At 26.8% G+C, this 19507-nt stretch overlaps 1 protein-coding gene across 1 annotated transcript; it reads left to right on the top strand.

Annotated features, from left to right (window-relative positions):
- The first annotated feature begins 1494 nt into the window (after positions 1 to 1494).
- LOC129958839 (vacuolar protein sorting-associated protein 26B-like) lies at positions 1495 to 19231 on the top strand. The gene is made up of 8 exons (XM_056071553.1): positions 1495 to 1777; positions 10801 to 10944; positions 14131 to 14206; positions 14380 to 14536; positions 14631 to 14795; positions 15178 to 15353; positions 17033 to 17175; positions 17452 to 19231. Exons 1-8 carry the CDS (start codon positions 1775 to 1777, stop codon positions 17524 to 17526), a joined length of 939 nt encoding a protein of 312 aa, XP_055927528.1. The 5' UTR covers positions 1495 to 1774; the 3' UTR covers positions 17527 to 19231.
- The last annotated feature ends 276 nt before the right edge of the window (positions 19232 to 19507 follow it).

Here is a 19507-nt window from a genome sequence, read left to right as displayed (position 1 = left end):
AATATTTGACAGTAGTTAAGGCTTTATATCTATTTAATGGATATCGTATATGGAATTGTTTACAGCACTGAATGTCTGCAGAAACCTCTTTAAGAAAAAATAAATAAATATTTTACTCTGGAAACTTTAGTGCGGAAGAAATGTGGTTTATGCGCAATGAAATAAGAAGCTAATTGCTTGCTTCCAGTGATAGTCATGATCAGGCATGGTGTCAGGAGAGCTTCGGTCTAACTCTTTGTGAAATGAGAAACTCTCTGCATGTTACCAGAAAGTTCTGAAACAACAATTGAGGAGGGGGGGGGTCTTTTCCTGGAACGTGCTTCAGTGTGTTAAGGACTTTCCCTATGCACGACTGAATTCTCATTCTTTAACTTGAATTGGACAAATGATATCGATTTTTACTTTCTATTGTGATCCAGGACGAGTAATCGAAATATCACCAGTAAAATCATATCAGGAATTTGAATCTCCCCTCTCTTTGAAATGTATTGATCAATGATATTTCTGACTTTTTGATATTGATTACATAATAACAGTTCGTAAAATATTCATCAGCTCTAGTTCTGTGATTATGAGACACACACTATGATTATGAGTCTGACTAGTAAAAAACCGAAATGCGTAAAACCGTCATAATTTCATTTTTCGCAGGTCGTTTGGTGAGCGTGAATCTACCCCGTTAAAAATCGATGTCTTGTCACTTCAGGAAAAGCATATAAAAATACTCTTCTAAGGTTTATCGGAACAGAATTTATTATATAGTTTTCGAAATATTTTGCTCACTTTTGCTCTCATAGCATATACAATATTATTTATACAATATTATTGAAATAAAATCTGAAATAGAATGAATTATTAAGCAAGAATTATTAATTTTGGGCCACCATTTAGCTTTAGCAAAAGTACTTTTTAAATTTTTGGTTCCCTCTGAATATTGCCAAATGTTGCACAATATTATTGATGCATCATTCTGCGTTTTTCTATTTCTTAATAACATTATTCCATCTTGCTGAAAATATTTTATAAAATTGTGCTGCTACTGAAGTCATAATACTTATTTAGTATTCACTCACTAAAGAATCTGAAAATATCCAATGGTGCATCTTCATATATTGGAATGGATTACATCAGTAATATAGTGGGGTCTTACTGAAACATTAATTAGAATCATATTGTTTTCGTACTGAATTGCATAAAAATTATGCCAGATAGTGTTTTCCTTTGATTCGATAATGAAGTTCCGCTGAATAAAGTGCGACATTAATTCAACAACCTATCATATTTTGATGCGTAGTCTTGTATTTTTTTCTTTTATTGAATTTTTTGAATTATTAATGAAAACGCATATACTTCCATGAGAATTAGCATGGATTTAAACTCTATTGTATATATTATTTAACATAGCTCCAGAATAATAGAATTGAAACTTTACTTTCTGGACTAACACATACTTTTGGAGCAGCCACTGTTTTGCAAGATAAGAATGTAGCATCTGGCAAAAAAATGTAAACTATATCAGTCAGGTCTTCATAATTCATCTGTTACAGCAATATCTGCCGAAATTTGGAAAGGACTTCAAAACTTAAAAGGAGATCATTTATATAAAATCTGGTGTGTTTTAAGGGATTTAAAATGCTATTCAAGTTCCATTGTGAATCTTAGAGACTTGATCTCCATTATGAGTTTACACTAAAAGTGTTACATATTGCTTATTCTGAACTATAATTCACGATACGCCTACTTTTGACAAATAGTGTTTATTTTCTTTGCAACCATGGTATGTCATTAATTTCTTCACATGTTTTATCACCTTTATGTCCAATTGTCGCATTATTATATAGATTTCTGTTTTTTTTTTAATATCGAAGTTAGCCCGATTAGTATGATAAAGTTTTCTTCCATCCTTTGCATTTAGCTACGGTATTCTACATGGAAGATTCCTAATAATTACCAAAAGTGATATTGTGTAGATTAATATTTCAAGTAATGAAATGTTTCACTGTTAAATAAGATTGTTCGCCCTTTCTTGAAAAAAAAAAAATAAACAATTAACGGGAAATCTTTCCTTGTTTGTGTTGTTTTCGTTTTATATATATTTTCCCAAACATTTGATATTCTTATAAAAGCTGTGTTCAAAAGTTATGATTTTTTTTACAGTTTTAATTAATTTTTTGTTAGCATTGTTTATTTTGAGTTTGGTGTTGATTAATTTACTTTTTTTGCCCTTCCGAGTAGTATTTACAATTTATTGATGAGAAAATTCTGTTTATTCAATGATATCGGTAAATTCTAATTAATTAAAATGGCAATTTTATGCATAGTGAGTTTTCAAAAATGCATAATTTATTTTCGTTTCAATGAATATGATCATACATCTGCTATTAACATATACAGTAATTATATTAATCTGAAGTAAAACTGCTTTTAGTTTTGTAATGGGGTTTCTTATTCCTTATCAGGAAATAAAATGCTAAACAAAGCATGCAATCTTTTTGGATCTAATTAAAGATTAGTTGAACAAATATACATTTGTAGTTATGAAGCAATTATGAAATTTTATATAAAGTTTAATTATAATTATATTTGTTGTTTAGATACATTTGATTTTTGTATATTTTCCCAAGTTTATTTTAAGACTAATATTTTATTGATTAATTTAGATTATTATTTCCTTCAGTAATATTATAAAAGGAATTAATTTGAAAGTTAATATAACCTGTTGATTATTGACTGGCAGGTAACTCAATCATCTGTTTACAGGAATTTCAATAAAAAAAAGTCTTTTCATTTAATCAGGTCTAGGATTTCCAATAATTACCTATAAAGTTATTATATTTGATTTTTTTCTAAAATAAAATGAAGCTAATAATCAGAAATTGATTGATTGAATAAGTGATTAATACTGAAGTAAGTGATTAATACTGAATTTAATTAGTTCTGTAAAGGATGAGGAAGTAAAATCAATTATTATAATTGTTAGGTAAGGTTAAAAATTCTTGTGATACACAATTTATACTGTCCCGTACATGCCAACTGCTGTAGATTCTCCATTGTTACTATGGGTTTTATTAAAAATTTCTAGACTGCTGATTTATATAATGCTTGTTGCCGAAGAAATTTTAGCTCTTAAATGTGAAATCTTGATGATATTAGGAATCATTTCCAGTAGATTTATTAATTCTCCTGTTTTACTATGAAACAGGAAATCTCTTGTGAAGATAAATAAATTTCAGAAATATTTATTCAATCTTGTATTAATGTTAAATATTATTCTTTATTTTATATAATACATGCTTTTGAAGTATACACATTTTTTAGATTATAATGCATTAATTTTCTAATTTTTCTCTCCTTACATTTCATGTGTTTAAAAAGTGTTACTATTGTTAGAAAAATTACAAATATGATATATTTCTTATATTATTTGTTCAGATAAAATCATTTTCTTAAAGATAAAAATTTATGATTACTTAAAACATAATGAACTATATAATCGCAATTTCAAAAAAAAAAAAAAAAAAAAAATTACTTAAAACAGGATGAACTATATAATCATACAGTAGACTCCCGATTATCCGCGGAGTGGATTATCCGCGCCTGCCGCACTAAGGTTTTTTTTTTCTTCTTCCAAGCAAAGAGAAAATGCTTCCAAAGCAAAAAGTAAACACAAATGACTAATTTCTTCAAAAAGGTGTGGTTTTACAGTTATGCTTTTGTAATTACATAATACATTACAGTATTAATTAGTACAGTATTAGTATATATGTATTAATTTTTCTGTGTATCCTTGATGCCTCTCGTAAGTACAAAGCACTTTCCTGTTTTCATTAACAAAATGCATTTTAGGTTAGTTTTGAGTGATATACTGAAATTTTAAGCGTTAGTTAAACATTTCCTGCTGTTTATTTTACATTTTATTGTACATAAAACGATTTTTCAAAGTTGGAATGACTGTTTTCTCTTTTGCTATACCCGTCTTTTTTCGGATTATCCGTGATTTTTGTTATCCGCGGCAGCTGCGTCACCCAATTCCGTGGATAATCGGGAGTGTACTGTAATTTCAAAATTTTAATGCATATCCTTCCTGTTTACGTGCACCTTCTACCTTGAACATCTTCTGCTATGGTCAGGTACTTTTCTAACTTTAGCTTGTATGCTACCCATTATGGATAGTTTAAATTATGATATATTGGTGTTTAAAAATCCTTTATGATAGCTATTCCTATGGCTATTAAGACATTGTAAGTTATTTATGTAAAAATGTGTAATAAAAGGAATTATAAGTCAAAAGTTCAGTTTATGAATTGTTCTTTTCTTAAATAAAAATTTTACAAATTAGAATAAATCATTTTATGTATTTCATGCTCTCTGTTCTTGGAAGATTGATAGATTCATGAATATATTTTTTGAATTCTATTTTTAAATGACATATCTATGGGAAGATTCTCTTTTTAATTCAGCTAGTTAGAATGAAATTGTTTAATTTTTTTCTTTTAAAAAATTTTCTGGATTTTTAATTTTTAAAATAGCTATTTGGGTATAATGTTTGTTAATAGGTTTAAATAATTTTGCTGCAAAGTGAATTGCTTTCTTCCTATGTTATAATATATAATTCAATGCTTTTGAACTCTTTTTTTGCACTATTATTGATGTATAAAAAACAGAAAGCAGTTCTAAAGCATTTAAATCTGGGAAGATTAAGAAGATATGTTTTTTTTAGATATGCATATAAAAAAACTGAAATTTTTCACGAGCTTCTTTGGAAAGTCAAATATTATGTGCAAGTATTAAAACTTGGATTCTAGAAGAATAAGTCTTACTAGAGAAGAAATTAAGAATTATTCCTGCATTTAAAACTGGAATGGTTATAGCAAAACACATTGGTTGATTGCTTTAGCTGATGTTGTTATGAAAAATACTTTTATTTAATATTTGTTTGGTTTTTGAATAATTTAACTACAAATGAGTTTTAACGATAGGTATTGATTTTTCATTCATACAAATAATTTATTTAAACAAATTAAGATTCATAGACACTTTCTTCATGAATTGAAATTGGATTCAAGAGACTTTGAAGTGGCTAGGGTTGTGGGCAACTAGATAGGTGCTTGAATAAAGAAAAATGAGTTTTCTTGAAAGTTTTTCTGTTTGAGATTAAAGGCAGAATATTTTTAAATATAGATGATCAGCAAGTTTTTTGAGAATGAATTTTTTTAAGAATGAAATTGCTCATCAACCTATATTATTTATGGAAAATAAAACACCATTCTGAAATTTATACAGATTGAATCCTATGTTTCTTTGAAATATATTTTCTTTAATTTGACTTTTGTTATCACTAGTACTAAATGTCTGAATCTTTTAAAGCTAATTTTCTTAATTAAATTTTGAAATGTTTAACATATCTTCTCACTTGCTGATTCTTGCTTTTCTGTCTTCTCTTAAATTCAGTATAAGCAGCCCCCATAATAAAGCATGGAAAGTGTGGCTATTAGATTAATAGTATTTAATGAATGGTTCAATTCTTAGTAAACAATCCTTGATTTTAAGCAAGCTAACGTAGTTTGGTCTGTCATTCTAGATTTTTACAGTCTGTAATCTTTCCAACCATAAATGTATTTCAATCAAATATCAGTAAAAATCCATTGGAGAAGATGTTCTGTAGTTTACATAGAAATTTCTACAAACTTGCAGAACAAGGAGAAAATATCAAAGTATATTTTATGAATGGTGGAAATTATTTTTTAAACTTGTCCTTAATTTCAACAAAACATTTTTGAAGCTTTTTTTTTTTTTTTTTTCTAAAACATTACAGGGAAATTTGATAAATGATCATAGTTGACAGAAAGGCAGGACTTGTTTTAAGACTTTTTCATATGATAGGAAAGCTTATTTATTTTCTTTTTTTGGGCCAGATTTATAATGTTAATTAATTTGACCATGATGAGTCATTAAATTCTTGCTATATTTGATCTTATATGGATTTGTGTAAATAATTGGAGGCCAAATAAATTTTAAGTCTCGTAGATTTAAGGAAATTTGAATTGAAAGATTATTCATACTTTTTACTTAAATGCTGTGGTTTCTTTGTAGGAGTTGCCTTTTCTTTAAGGGTGCAACATAGCTAAACCAAGTTCTAGAATTTATAACTATCTTTTGAAAATAAATGTCAGGTTGCAGTCCTTAATGTAGCTAAACCAAGTTCTAGAATTTATAACTATCTTTTGAAAATAAATGTCAGGTTGCAGTCCTTAATGTAAACGGTTCTGAATTTTAAAAAAATCAAAACGGTAGTGTATTTTGCAATATCTAGAGTTTCTTGTTATTCCAGAGCATCAATTTGCCCATCAATCTTTATTTCAAAAGTTGTAATGATTTAGGCTAGTGATTATCAAAATGTAACTTTGACATCCTAGGACGTCTTTTGTTACATGCTAGTAAATGATATATTTTCACAATTTTATATTTTTAATTCATTTTAATGAATTGCAGTATCAGACATAGTTTGTATAAACTGTTAAGTGGTTTTCACCATCTGCAGTGCTCAATTTAATTCTGCAGTGTGAGGATATGTGTAATAATAAACAAGCTCATTCATATATTTGCTATTTATTAAAATGTAGCGAGTAAATATCGAAAGTGATTTATTTTTACCTTACTTATATAAAAAAAATTATTATTTGTAAAAATAACTTTTTGTTGTTTTATTTAAAATATCTTAGGGAAAATATGCATTTAGCAAGGGTGTCAAAAACAGAAAAATGTTTTGGGAATCGCAGTTGTCTATTCTCATATTAAATCTGTTAAATGCATATTCCCTTTAATTTCAACATTGTGGCTTTATTAAATTTGATTCCAAATAAATTGGAAAGTCCATACATAGTCTACCAAGTAGTTCATTAGACAGTTCTGTGCTGTAATCGGGAGAATATCATTTTGTGAATAGTGTATTTTGCTTTTTCCTTGTAGCTATTTTCACTCGCTTCTCTTAAGAACGTGCATTTTTTAAAGACTTGATTATATTTATGAAACAAGCATTGATTTCTATACCTCAAAGAATTTATATTATTTTCTGAAGATTAATTTTTTCGATTAAGTTAATTTAGTAGAATTGTAAATCAACCATTGCTACCTTTAAAAATTAACCTCCTAAATGACCAAACTAACTCCTGCTTTTAGCTTTAGTTCCAAAGCAGGTAATTCATATTATTTGTGTATTGTTATAAAACTTGGTAAAATATTCTTGTAACTAAGATTTGATTGTATTTCAAGAAGTATAGTTTATAATACTGTTTTAAAAACCTTGAAGTTATTAGATAATAGCTAATAATTTTAAGAGATTTGAAAAACAATTTAACAATTAATATTTAAAATTGGATTGTAAAAGGAAGTTATAGGTTTTTGGTATTTTGGGAAGCTAATTTTATAACGTTTGTTGCCATTAAAATATTTAGGTCAATTGTGATTGCTCTGTTTTATACATATGTATAATTTCTTTTTACTTCCCTAATTTTTGTATGTAAAATGCTAAAGTACATGGCCAAGAAATTACTCTTATTGCATAGTTTCGAATGGCAACAATCAAATATAAATTAATCATTATATGAATGCTTCAAACTGCATCATCTAATGTTTTTCCTGCTACACATATTAAATGTTTGCTAAATGATGAAGCTGCAAAATATTATTAGAAATACTCTAAATAAGGTTCACCAAAATTCACTTAGGAAAAAAGATGGAAAAGAAATTAAAGTTGAATAAAAGTTTTAATTTAGCATAAAAATAGGTTTAATCTTTGACATATCAGTAATTTCGATGATATATCTATATAAATTGATATATCTTCCAAAACTATTATTTCTTAAAAATGGTTTCTGCACTATCATAAAACTCTAATAATTATATTATTAATGATATTTTCATCTAAATATATTATACAGTTGGTAGCACTTTTTAATGATTTAATTCAAACATTCATCAAAATATTCATTCATGTGATTTTGCCATTGTTAAGACTTAAAATATATTTTCTTTAATTATTAATTCCAAAGTAGGATTTTAACTTCATTTTTATTTCTTAGTATATATACAGTTTTGAGTTTGCACTCATTATAATTTGTTTTGATATATTCAGTTAAATTCCTGTTTTTCAATCTTATAAAAAATAAAGCAAAATGAAAGAAATATATTCTTTCTACATTAATATTTAACAGCCGAACTGGTCACCAAAGTTGGCTTGTATATCTGAAAGTTTTCATTTCATTTAATAGCATTTATCATTTTTTAATTTTAGACTATTTGAATATTTTCCCTAATCCTTAATGTTTTTAAAAATATACAATCATATGTACATGAAATTATTGAAAATTCAAAGAACTTGTCCTGATATTAAGATCTTGTCATGTATTTTTCAACAATATATTGTATTCATAAGCCTAAAATTTTAAATAATTTAGTAGTCTGAACTATAATCGTGTTTCCCTCTGGAAATAAATATTTTTATGTTTAGGCATTAGGCATTCTTTTTGTCCTATTGGTGATTTGTATTATAATTGTATCAAGTATAATTTTTGAACAAAATTACTGTGCTATATATGAAAAGAATGAATTTTATGTCATCAGTTAGACAAAAGAATTAACTTGAGTCAAGAAATTAATGAACTTTGGAGAAAATTACAATTGAGATATATTATTATGAAAGTATATTTTAGTCATTTCAGTAATATAGCTCTGATAGTGAATGATAAAATTAATCTTGAACTATCCTGTAAGTAATAAAATTCTAAAAAAAAAAAAAAAAAAAAAGTGCTTTTGAAAATTTACTACTCTTGTAAATGCTGTATATATAGTCAAATTAAGGCTAAGATCAGTTACCCATGTGAAAGAATATGGAATAGAAAATACAAGATTCTATAATAATTGTATGCTTCCTATTACTTCTGCAAATTGAAACTGTCTTGTCTTTTTATTTTTTTTATTAATTTAAAAAAAAATGCCCATGCTCTTTACTGATAGAGCCCCATAATTATTTTTACGAGACCTCCAAAAGGGGAACAACCTGATAATATTTAATGGTTCAACACCCTTTTGCTGTAATGAAGTATCTAGGATGTGAGTAGGGGAATAAAAGGGGAGTTAACACATAAAATATATTGAATAAGTAAGTCTATAATGAATTGAATGTTTAATATTGATAAATAAAGTCTTTATTAGTCAATTTTGATATCTTGCATTCTTATAGAATCTTTATAATATGTATCCCAAATCTTGTATGTTCAATAATATTTTAGCTCTCAGTTGACAAGTTTCTTATGCAATGCTTTTGAAACGTGAATTTTGTCACAGAAAAAGAAGTTATGTAATGATCCTGATCCTTTTTGTCTTAATGGATGCAGGGATTGTGAGATCATAAGCTGAACCTTTGTAGATAGGTCTCATAAGGCCATCCTTGTGATGATCTGATTAAATTTTCAGTTGAAATCTGTTAATATCAATACAGTATATGAATAAAAAAACTCTTAATATCCTGTATTCAAACCAATTCAATCTATCCTGCCTAGTTTCAAGCAAAAAGTTATGGAGATATTTCTGAAGACAAGGATTAGAGAGATTGGTTTTGGTGTTATAATAAGTAGCTTGTGTAGCTAACTGATCAGCAATCTTGTCCATTAGTGTAAACTTCTTAACAATTTTTTTTTAAGGCAGCAAACTTGAGATTTGGTAGGAATGTAAATTATGTAAACTAATGCAAGTAGGCTTTTAGGATAGGATATATTGTATTAATTTCAATGCAGATTGAATTTAATATATTTAGGTTATTTATTTTAATGCTGAGAATTGCTACAATGAAATTTTTTTCCTGTATGTATTTGTTAGATTACATACACGACACAGAAGTTTTTCTAGATATAAATTTGTCAATTTGTTTATGTGAAAAATCCTATTAGGATGATTGTAAATACAGTTTATTTACGTTATCAAATAATGAATTCAATATGAAAATTGTTTGATTTACATTTGCTGATGACGTAATTACGAGGCTGCAAATTTCAATTCTGAAACTTGGATGTTAATAACTTTATATTTTTCTTGAAAAAGATTTGAAATACTCAACAGATTTATTTTGACTCGACTATTGCATCATTTAATTTATATCAAAAAAAAAATTTTAAATTATATCGCTCATATGAGGCTGAATTATATACAATTTCTGTAGCCTGTTGGGGATTTTCATTGAAATTAGAGTGATAGTGTATAGTTTATTTATTTTGCCTATTCTGTAATCTGTTTGCTTGTTTTTAATGAAAATAATTGTACTGTTATTTGATATAGTTCAAATATATTTCTATCCTCTGATTGAAATGAAATTTCATTTGATATATTTCATCCTCTGTTCAAATGAAAATCCTTTTTTATATCATTCTGCAGATCTGGTATTATCAGTAACAAATTATTAAAAATGAAATAAATTATTGGATCTTTAATTTTGATTAAAGGATGGGACAAAATAGCATTTTGTTGTGTAATTCATTTCACTTTGGGAAATCCTTTTCAGTTTCTTACTTTCAGTTATTCCTGTGGAATGGTTATTGGTTAGGTGTTTGATCATAATTTGCTATGTTAATCAACATGAGATTTATTTTTAATTTCCTTTAAATTCAGTTGGAAATCTAAATTCATGCTCTTCAAAGCAAAATATTATGCATTGTGTTCTGCTAGTGACTCCTTCCCCCCTGCATGTAGTGTTATGAAATTTGTACTTTAAAATCCTCAGATGCTCATTTTAGTTATTTTTGACAGAGTCTTTTTGGTTTTGGACAAAGTGCAGACATTGATATTATCCTCGATGGAGCAGATTCTCGAAAAATGGCAGATATCAAGACGGAGGAAGGGAAGAAAGAAAGGCATTATGTTTATTATGATGGGGAATCTGTATCTGGCAAAGTAAGTACTTTTTTTGTAATTGTAACTAAAATAAACTATTCAGGGACTGTTTGCTTTAAGAAAAATCTTGAATATCTTAAATAAAACTTATTATGCAAAGTGCATTTATTCTTAAAACTTGTGTAGAAACTCGGAATATTTTCTTGCACTTTTTCTACTTTTTGCCTTCCTGGTCAGTGCACTGCTCTCATTGTAACTTGGGCAAACAAATCTTGACAAAAAGTGGAAATTCTATTTCATTAAATCTTGAATAAAAATTGTTAAGGAAGAAATAAATTACTTTATATAATATTGATATATTTTCCTCTTTCTAAAGATCAACTTGTTTAAAATTAATTCCTCTTGGAAGGCTGATTTATACCTGATGTAATCTTTAGTATTGGCCAAGGGGGGGGATTATGAATGACCAGTTTTATCTGTATCACTTCTCTTATGCAATAATTATTACGATTTGCCTGATGTATTGTCTCTCTTTAGGAGAATGCTAGGGCTAAGCATATTGCCCATGTCCCTTTCACCCTGATTTGTAGACAATTCCTGTTCTTCAAACAGTTCGCAAGAGTCATGGTACTCTTAGCACTGGTTTTAAACCACAGTAAAAGAGCTACTAAACATTTGTATTGACAAAAAAATGACACCCTTTTGAAACGTATTGTCTTCTTTATTCACATATTTTGATAAAGCTTTATTTTATTTGCATTTCATTTGTTTTTGGAAATATCAAGAAAATTTTCAAGTTATGAACTCTAAACTCTTTCTCAAAAATTCTGTTTATTCCATTGTTGATATTTATTCCATCCTCACTTGACGGTGCACATTAATGATCATTGTTAGATATGTGAAGAAATATGTAAATTGTATGTACTACTGTATCATTTCCTCTCCAGTATGTATGATGGCAGTTATACTTTTAGGATATTCATTCATTAAAATTTTAAAGTGCAATAGCCAATTAGCCACTCAAACTTCGAACATAGTTTATATACTAATAATTTGTGGCTGATGCTGAACCTACTGACGGCAAATTCGATGGAGCATTAGCTTTGTGTCCATGAAACCAGGGTTTGAACCTGTATTTGCTTTCTCTTTTCATTTCTTTGCAAAAATATTTCAAATTGACAATTTGCAAATAATTTTAATGCTTTTCGTTACTATGCAAAAATAGACGTTTATTCCCTTAATTCTTAAATTTAATTTTTGAACGAAAAATTGTTATAAATTTAGATATGTTTTTAAAAATGCTCATAATTATTTAAAGTATTAATTGAAACTATTGATAAACTGATGTTTGTCACTTTTGTTTGAAAAAATGTTTTCCTCTTAATACTTGAATTATAATTTAATTCTTAAAAAGAAAATAACAATGAATATAGATGCGTTTTTTAAAATATATATAAAAAAATGTTTTAACTGACAACTTGCCGATAGCTTCAATATGTTACTCTTTTTTAATCAAAAATAAACATTAATTTAATACTTGAATTAAAATTTAATTTTTAAACAGAAAAATAACTACAGATTTAACATAAGTGGTAATAAATAATTATCATTACTGACATAGTATAAAATTACTCGGTATTTCTAAAAATTAAATGACAATGACAAATTTTCAATGACATAGAACTGAATGGCAATCATCGTAGAACCATTGGAAATACATTTTAATATCTTTCATTATCTGTTAAATAGATCTGTTTGCAAACAAGTTTCGTTTACATTCAAATATATTTCTTTCATCATAAAGTTGGATAGGGTACCACACATACCGTATCATGCTACTAAAAATTTTGGACCATTTATTTATGCATTCAATAATTTAACACTCTTATTTTAATATGGGAAACGTGTGCTCAGATATTTAATAAATTGTCAGCTGCTCCGTTATAAATATAATTTTGCTCAGATGGAACAAACAATTTTGACTTTATTAAAATAAAAAAATAACACTTTTGAAATTTTAAGATTATAATAATTATTTAAATTGATTATCAGCATTAAAGATATATTTTTAAATATTTAAAAGTTTAAAAATTTAGTTATAATTCAAGTAATATACAAATGAACGTAATTTTGCATTAAAAATTAGTAACATATTAAGTTGAAAATTGTGATGTATATTAAAATAAGCGTTATCAAAATTTGTAAGATATGAAGTAATATTAAAATTAGTAATAAGTTGATATATCCAAGTTGTTAATTCAGCTTCAATAATTTTCATATATATTTAAAAATCGCATCAAAATTTATTATTTTTCTTATAAAAATTAAATTATAATTCAAGAATTAGGAGATTCAGCATTTATATCTGCATAAAAAAATTATTTAAATTTATATTTGCTTAAAAGTATAGTAATTAAAACTATTCGTAGAATATTAATTTGAAATTTTGAAAGGAAATTAAAAGAAAAACAAACCCTGGACTGAATCGCAATTTCGGGACTCGAAGTTAATGCTTTAATGAGTGCGCCGTCAGGACGCTCAGCGACGGTTATAAATTACCAGTATAGAAGCTATTCTGAAATTTATATGCTCTTAACTAGCTGATTATTCCACTTTAACATTGTAATGAATGAACATCCTAAATGTATATTGCCATTATACCGAATGTCATCCCAAACTGAATTTTCCAACCTGTGCCCTTTCTTTGCGACTCTAAAATTGGAACTTGCAGATGTGACCCCCTCCCCCCTTATCAGGTTAAAAAGAAAAGTGAGGCAAAGCAAATGTTTGCTTTGAAATTAACCTATACTAGAAGTGAAGGATAGATTGCCACCTTCTCTATTTGATTTTTCTCCTTTGATAAAAATGAAGCTCTATAACCTTTAAAGATCTTACACAATATCATTTAAAAAAAAATTTTAAAAATATTTTACATAAACGTATTTATTTCTAAAACTAATGTTATTGAAAGCAATTTTTTTAAGGTGGTACATAAATAATTTTCATGCAATAATTTTAGAAGTTTTCGGCAAAAAACAGGTCAAAATTTTGCATAATTCTTTTGTAATTAAATTTCTATGTATATAATCGCTTATGAAAATAACATGGTAAATTCCTTGTCATTACTATTCACCATTTCAAAGAGTTCTTGTGTCAGGTAGACATATATTTCTATTTAAATATTGATCATTCACAGTATTTAGAATCATGATTTATGTTTTAAATTTGCTTGTTTTAATTTTCTAGGTGAATGTCACATTGAAGAAACCTGGTACCAAATTGGAGCATCAGGGAATCAAAGTTGAATTTCTGGGTCAAATTGGTAATTTTTGAAAATTGTTTTAATGGATATGAAAGGGATAGTGTTAGACATTTATGAGCACCATATGCATTTGTGTTTCAAGCTTAAACATTTGAGTCATACAACTCATTTAATATATTTTATTTGACAATATCCTTATCTACATTAAATGTTTTTATTTATTTTAATTTTAGAGCTTTATTATGATAAAGGAAACCACCATGAATTCACTTCTTTAGTGAAGGATTTGGCCAGACCTGGAGAACTTTGCCAGAATATTACGTATGCCTTTGAATTTGTCAATGTGGAAAAGCCTTATGAGTCATATACAGGAGCAAATGTGAGATTAAGGTAAGTGGTAAAATTTTTTTAAATGTAAGCTTCTGTTTTTTTCTGATATGAAAAATTTATTTGATTTGAAGAAAAAAAAACACATTTTTTATAGGTATTTTCTTCGTGTGACAATAGTTCGAAGACTTTCTGACATTGTTAAAGAAATGGAAATTATAGTTCACAGTTTATCTTCCTATCCAGAGATCAATTCGCCTATCAAAATGGAAGTAGGGATTGAAGATTGTCTTCATATTGAATTTGAATATAACAAATCAAAGTATGCTTTTCATTTATTTTGAATATGCTGAATTAATATTTTTTTGTTAATATTTCATATGTCATGAATAGACAGTTTTACAAATTGGCATTAAATAATATGAAGGCTCAAAATATTACTTGGCTATTTTTTAAATTGCTCAGATAAATTGTTTTTTGTGATGTATTGCAAAAAAAAAAAAAAAATGCATTGAATATCATTTGTTTGTTATAACTGTGTATATTAGGAAAGTGTGTGTCCATTTTTACTGTATTGTATTAAAAAGGTTACTGTTATAAAGAGATTACATAAGATTTTGTATTTTAAAATTTTGCGCCACATTAGTGGTTGCTTGTGTTCTCATTTATGTGCAAACATTATTGAATTTTGACAAATATTCCAGATACCATCTAAAAGATGTGATTGTGGGGAAAATATACTTCCTTCTTGTGCGAATAAAGATCAGACACATGGAAATTGGAATTATAAAACGGGAAACTACTGGTTCTGGTCCAAATTCTTATAGTGACAATGAAACTGTTGCCAAATATGAAATAATGGATGGTGCCCCTGTACGAGGTATGTGTATTTTTTTGTTCAACTCAAATATTCAAGATTTTGTGATTTGCTATCAAAGTAAAATAGTATTTTATATCTAGCTTAAGTGAAATATTTCATGGAATGACAGGACCTTGATTTTCGAAAGAATATAATGCAACAATATAAATATATAATATCTGTATTGGAACTATCGAGCGTCTTTGAGACTGATTTCAGATAGGTAATTACATTGAAAAGTTGATTTTTTTTGCGAAATTAGGATTTTTTTAAAATTTAATATTAATGTTTGAACAGGTTTCTTTATGAAAAAATTAGAATTTTTTTTCGAAGTCTGGTTTTTGGGAAGTTGCACTGATTTTTATATTTTCATTGACATACGTTTTAATCCTATTTTACATCTTTTGATGCTATTTTCTCAAATATAGAATAGGTAGAATTTTCTTACAAAAGAAAGAAAAAAAACCCTCTTAAATTAAAATCTAATTCATATATTTTGTTCAAATTTAGTATAATAATTTCTGTGTGTTCTGCAGTTCCTATACTAGAGAATAAGTAATTTCATTTAGAAACATTTTATAGTTGTTTTTTAGTGCTTCACAATGTGAAAATAAAAATTAAAAATTTCATTTTATCACTCCAACCTCAATATTTAAAGAATAGATAAAAAAAATACTGCTTATTTTTTAGTTCAGGAACTAGATAATATATTTCTTAAGCTGTTTGCAATATTTTTAGCAAATCATTTGATAAATTTCGAAACTAAAATATTTTTGCTTTATATCTTTTCAGCCCCCCCCCCCAAAAAAAAACGATAACGAGCCCTTTTATTCCCATTTTTAAAATGCTTTGGCGACTTACTTAACTGGTATATTTTGGTTTCATAGATGGTTTTTCAAACGTTTTTTTATACAAAAATTTAAAATAACTATTTTCACGCGTTTTTCAAAAAATTTATCCAGAACGTAGTCGCATACCTTAAATAATTAATATAATGTTTCAATGGAATTAAATGTTTAGAAGTAGTTTAAAATTTAATTAAATCTGAAAAATTCATATTTTAAATTTTTTCCCAAGTCTCTATACTGTTAAATCAATTTTTTATGGTATATCATTATTTTGGTAGAGTATTTTTCCTCGAATTTTATTGAGTACCTCTTGTTGTAATAGAAAAGAGATTATTACAAACATTATAAGGGAATGAAAACGTCCAATCACTGCTATTAAATTTTTGCCTTGAATGTTAACTTACAAGAATTGCTGGTTTTGTATTTAAAATGAGTTATTTGCATAAACTTCTCAAATTAAAATCTAATGCATATATTTTGTTCAAGTTTAGTATAATAATTTCTGTATTCTGCAGTCCTTGTGCTATAGAATAAGTAATCTATTCATTTAGAAATATTTCATAGTTGTTTTTAGTGCAATGTGAAAATGTAGCTACTCAATTTAGATTATGGTATAGAGATAGTTTTTCTTCACAGTAATTTGTTGTATGGTTATATTTTTAATTTTTACCTTTATTATATGCATTTGGAGCTGTTTCTAAGTAGGTAGATATATTTTTCCTTTGTGTAGTTTTTATATGAATCGCTAGTAAAGTTTACATCTCATTTTTTTTAGCGTTATAAATGAGAAATTATTGAGTTATCTTGTTGATTCATATATTACATTCAGATTTTTTTTTTTTTGTCTCCTAGGAGAAAGCATTCCAATTCGTGTATTTCTAGCTGGTTATGATTTAACCCCGACAATGAAGGATATTAACAAGAAATTTTCTGTGAGGTATTATTTGAATTTGGTTCTAGTCGATGAGGAGGATCGAAGATATTTCAAACAGCAAGTAAGTTTTAAATATTCAAGTCATTAAATTCTAGTTTATTCCTTTTGTCTTATTTCTGCTGTTGATGTAATTAAGAATTCATTTTGGGGCAAATTAATTCATCTACAAAAAGACATATTTCTGCATTTCTTATTCTTATTGCCTGTTGAATGTAAAGAAGTTAGCTTTTTCATCAATGCCATTGCCCCCCCCCCCTTTTTGTTACATTAATTTGTGTAGCAGGTAACAAAACTAATTTATATATTAATTTGTTTCCTTATTTTTCCTCCCTTATAGGAAATTGTTTTGTGGCGTAAAGGTGAGCTGACTAGAAAAACAATTCAACAATCAGCTCCTGTTGAAAGCAAGTAAAAATATTTGAATATGAATCCTATTGTTGTGAATGAATTCTGCATTGTTCTATAATGAATTCTATGGACCAATAGGTACTGAATGGCATAGAATATTCAATTTTCTCTAACGTCCAACATAGGATGCCTATGGACTTTTCAGAAAATTGGAGCAAAGTTTATTAAATCATTCCATTTTGGTAAACAAATGGACATTGTATGTATGCCAATGTAATATTTATCTTAATATATGATTAATTTGTTTGTTATACATACCTCTTCACACCCTGAAATTTCTAATATTCAGAAGAACAGTTGTACATGAACCAATCATTGATAAATTTTGTAATTTGTTTTATTATTTTGGATATGTGAAAAGAGAACAATCAAAGATGTATTATGGAGATATGGTCTTTAAAATGTCATTTAAGTAGTTGGTAATAAATGTTTTGTGTGTAACATTGATATCTTTTTAAATATTATGCACTGTTGTAATATGCTAGTCTTCACAAAGCATCTACATTTTTTTCATCATTTTTTTTTGACTTAATTGTTTTGTGTACTTCTCATTTCAGAGTTATTTTAAATAAATTGAATATGTTTCATAATTTAAAATATTTTGTTAATTCTTTGTTTTTCAAAATTTTATAATTGTTTGATTGGTAAGTTTAATTTATTGCTAACAGAAAAAAATAAAACATTTTAAATTTTCTGCTCTAGAGTATTTCTAATATACATCATCTGTATCTTAAAGAATGAATATTATTTACATAAGCAGGAAAGTGCTTTACAGGTGGAGTTTTTCTGCTTATTTATGACTTCAGTGGAAGTGTTTCAAACTTATAACAGGATATTTTTTACTTTGGAATTTGATATTGCTATATCTGCTCTACATTACAATTGCTCAAAAAAAAGAGAAACTTTTCATATTTACCAGCATTGTCATTAAATTTATTTATTCATTGAATTCTTATTAGTAAATAATTTTATAGGAATTTCTAAATTTTTCTTTTAATTCAAAATTTCCATTTTTCTTCCCTTCTTTCTTTTAAACTTCATAATGACTTTTTACAGGTGTTTGTTCAGTTTCCTTATTTTTTTAAAAAAATAAAATAACTCTGTAGATCTTGTTCAAAATTACATCATTTACATATTTTGGAAAGGGGCAAATCTTTGTTTCAATGTCATATGCTTTGATTAGGATGAAGCTTTATTGGAAATTAGTTTCATAATAAAAGTTTGAGAAATGACAATGGAGATTAACTGTTTGGTAATATTTTTTAATAGATTTTTATTGCAGTTATTCATGATTTGTTGCTTTTTAAACAATGCATATCCACTGAAAATTTATTAAATTGTATTATTATTTTGTGAAAACCATGTAGTTTCATACAATTGTAAAGGGGGGGGGGGTGTCTGAAATACAAATTTTTATATTATAGGTTTCAATAATTTCTTTCTGTTGAAATATGTTAAGTTAGCTAGTTTCTTGTTATTGAATTATAAAGCATGCATAGCTGTTTAATGTAATATATAAAAGAGGACAGTTATTTTTATGAATGAGATATTGTGATTGCCTTTATGTAGATTAATGGAGTATATTGTTTTTGTACTATATTGAGTAACTTTTAAGCGTGATTTGAAAAATTTGTAGAAACTATTTTAAACAGAATTTGAAATAGTGCATATACACACACAAAATAAATAAAATTATTATTTAATAAGTATATGATTATTTTGATTTTCTGGATATTGCTTGGATCTGATCTGCGATGTTTTTCTTTAATTACACTAGTTTCATCGCTATTGTTTCATTTTTAATTTTTCTCTTGTAATTAAGTACATTTTTTACTGATTACGACTTTTATAACTTTGATGTAGAACAAATATATATATATATATATATATATATGCATTCGTTAAAAGTCCTGCTTTCTAAGTGCTTTATTTTAGTGTTGTATTTCATATATCTGGGGACTTCTTTTTTCACGCTGTACAATATA

The sequence above is a fragment of the Argiope bruennichi genome, chromosome X1, assembly GCF_947563725.1.
Source record: "Argiope bruennichi chromosome X1, qqArgBrue1.1, whole genome shotgun sequence".
NCBI classification, from domain to species: domain Eukaryota; kingdom Metazoa; phylum Arthropoda; class Arachnida; order Araneae; family Araneidae; genus Argiope; species Argiope bruennichi.
Note: the sequence above shows the minus strand (reverse complement) of the source record. Positions and strands in the feature narration are given on the sequence as shown.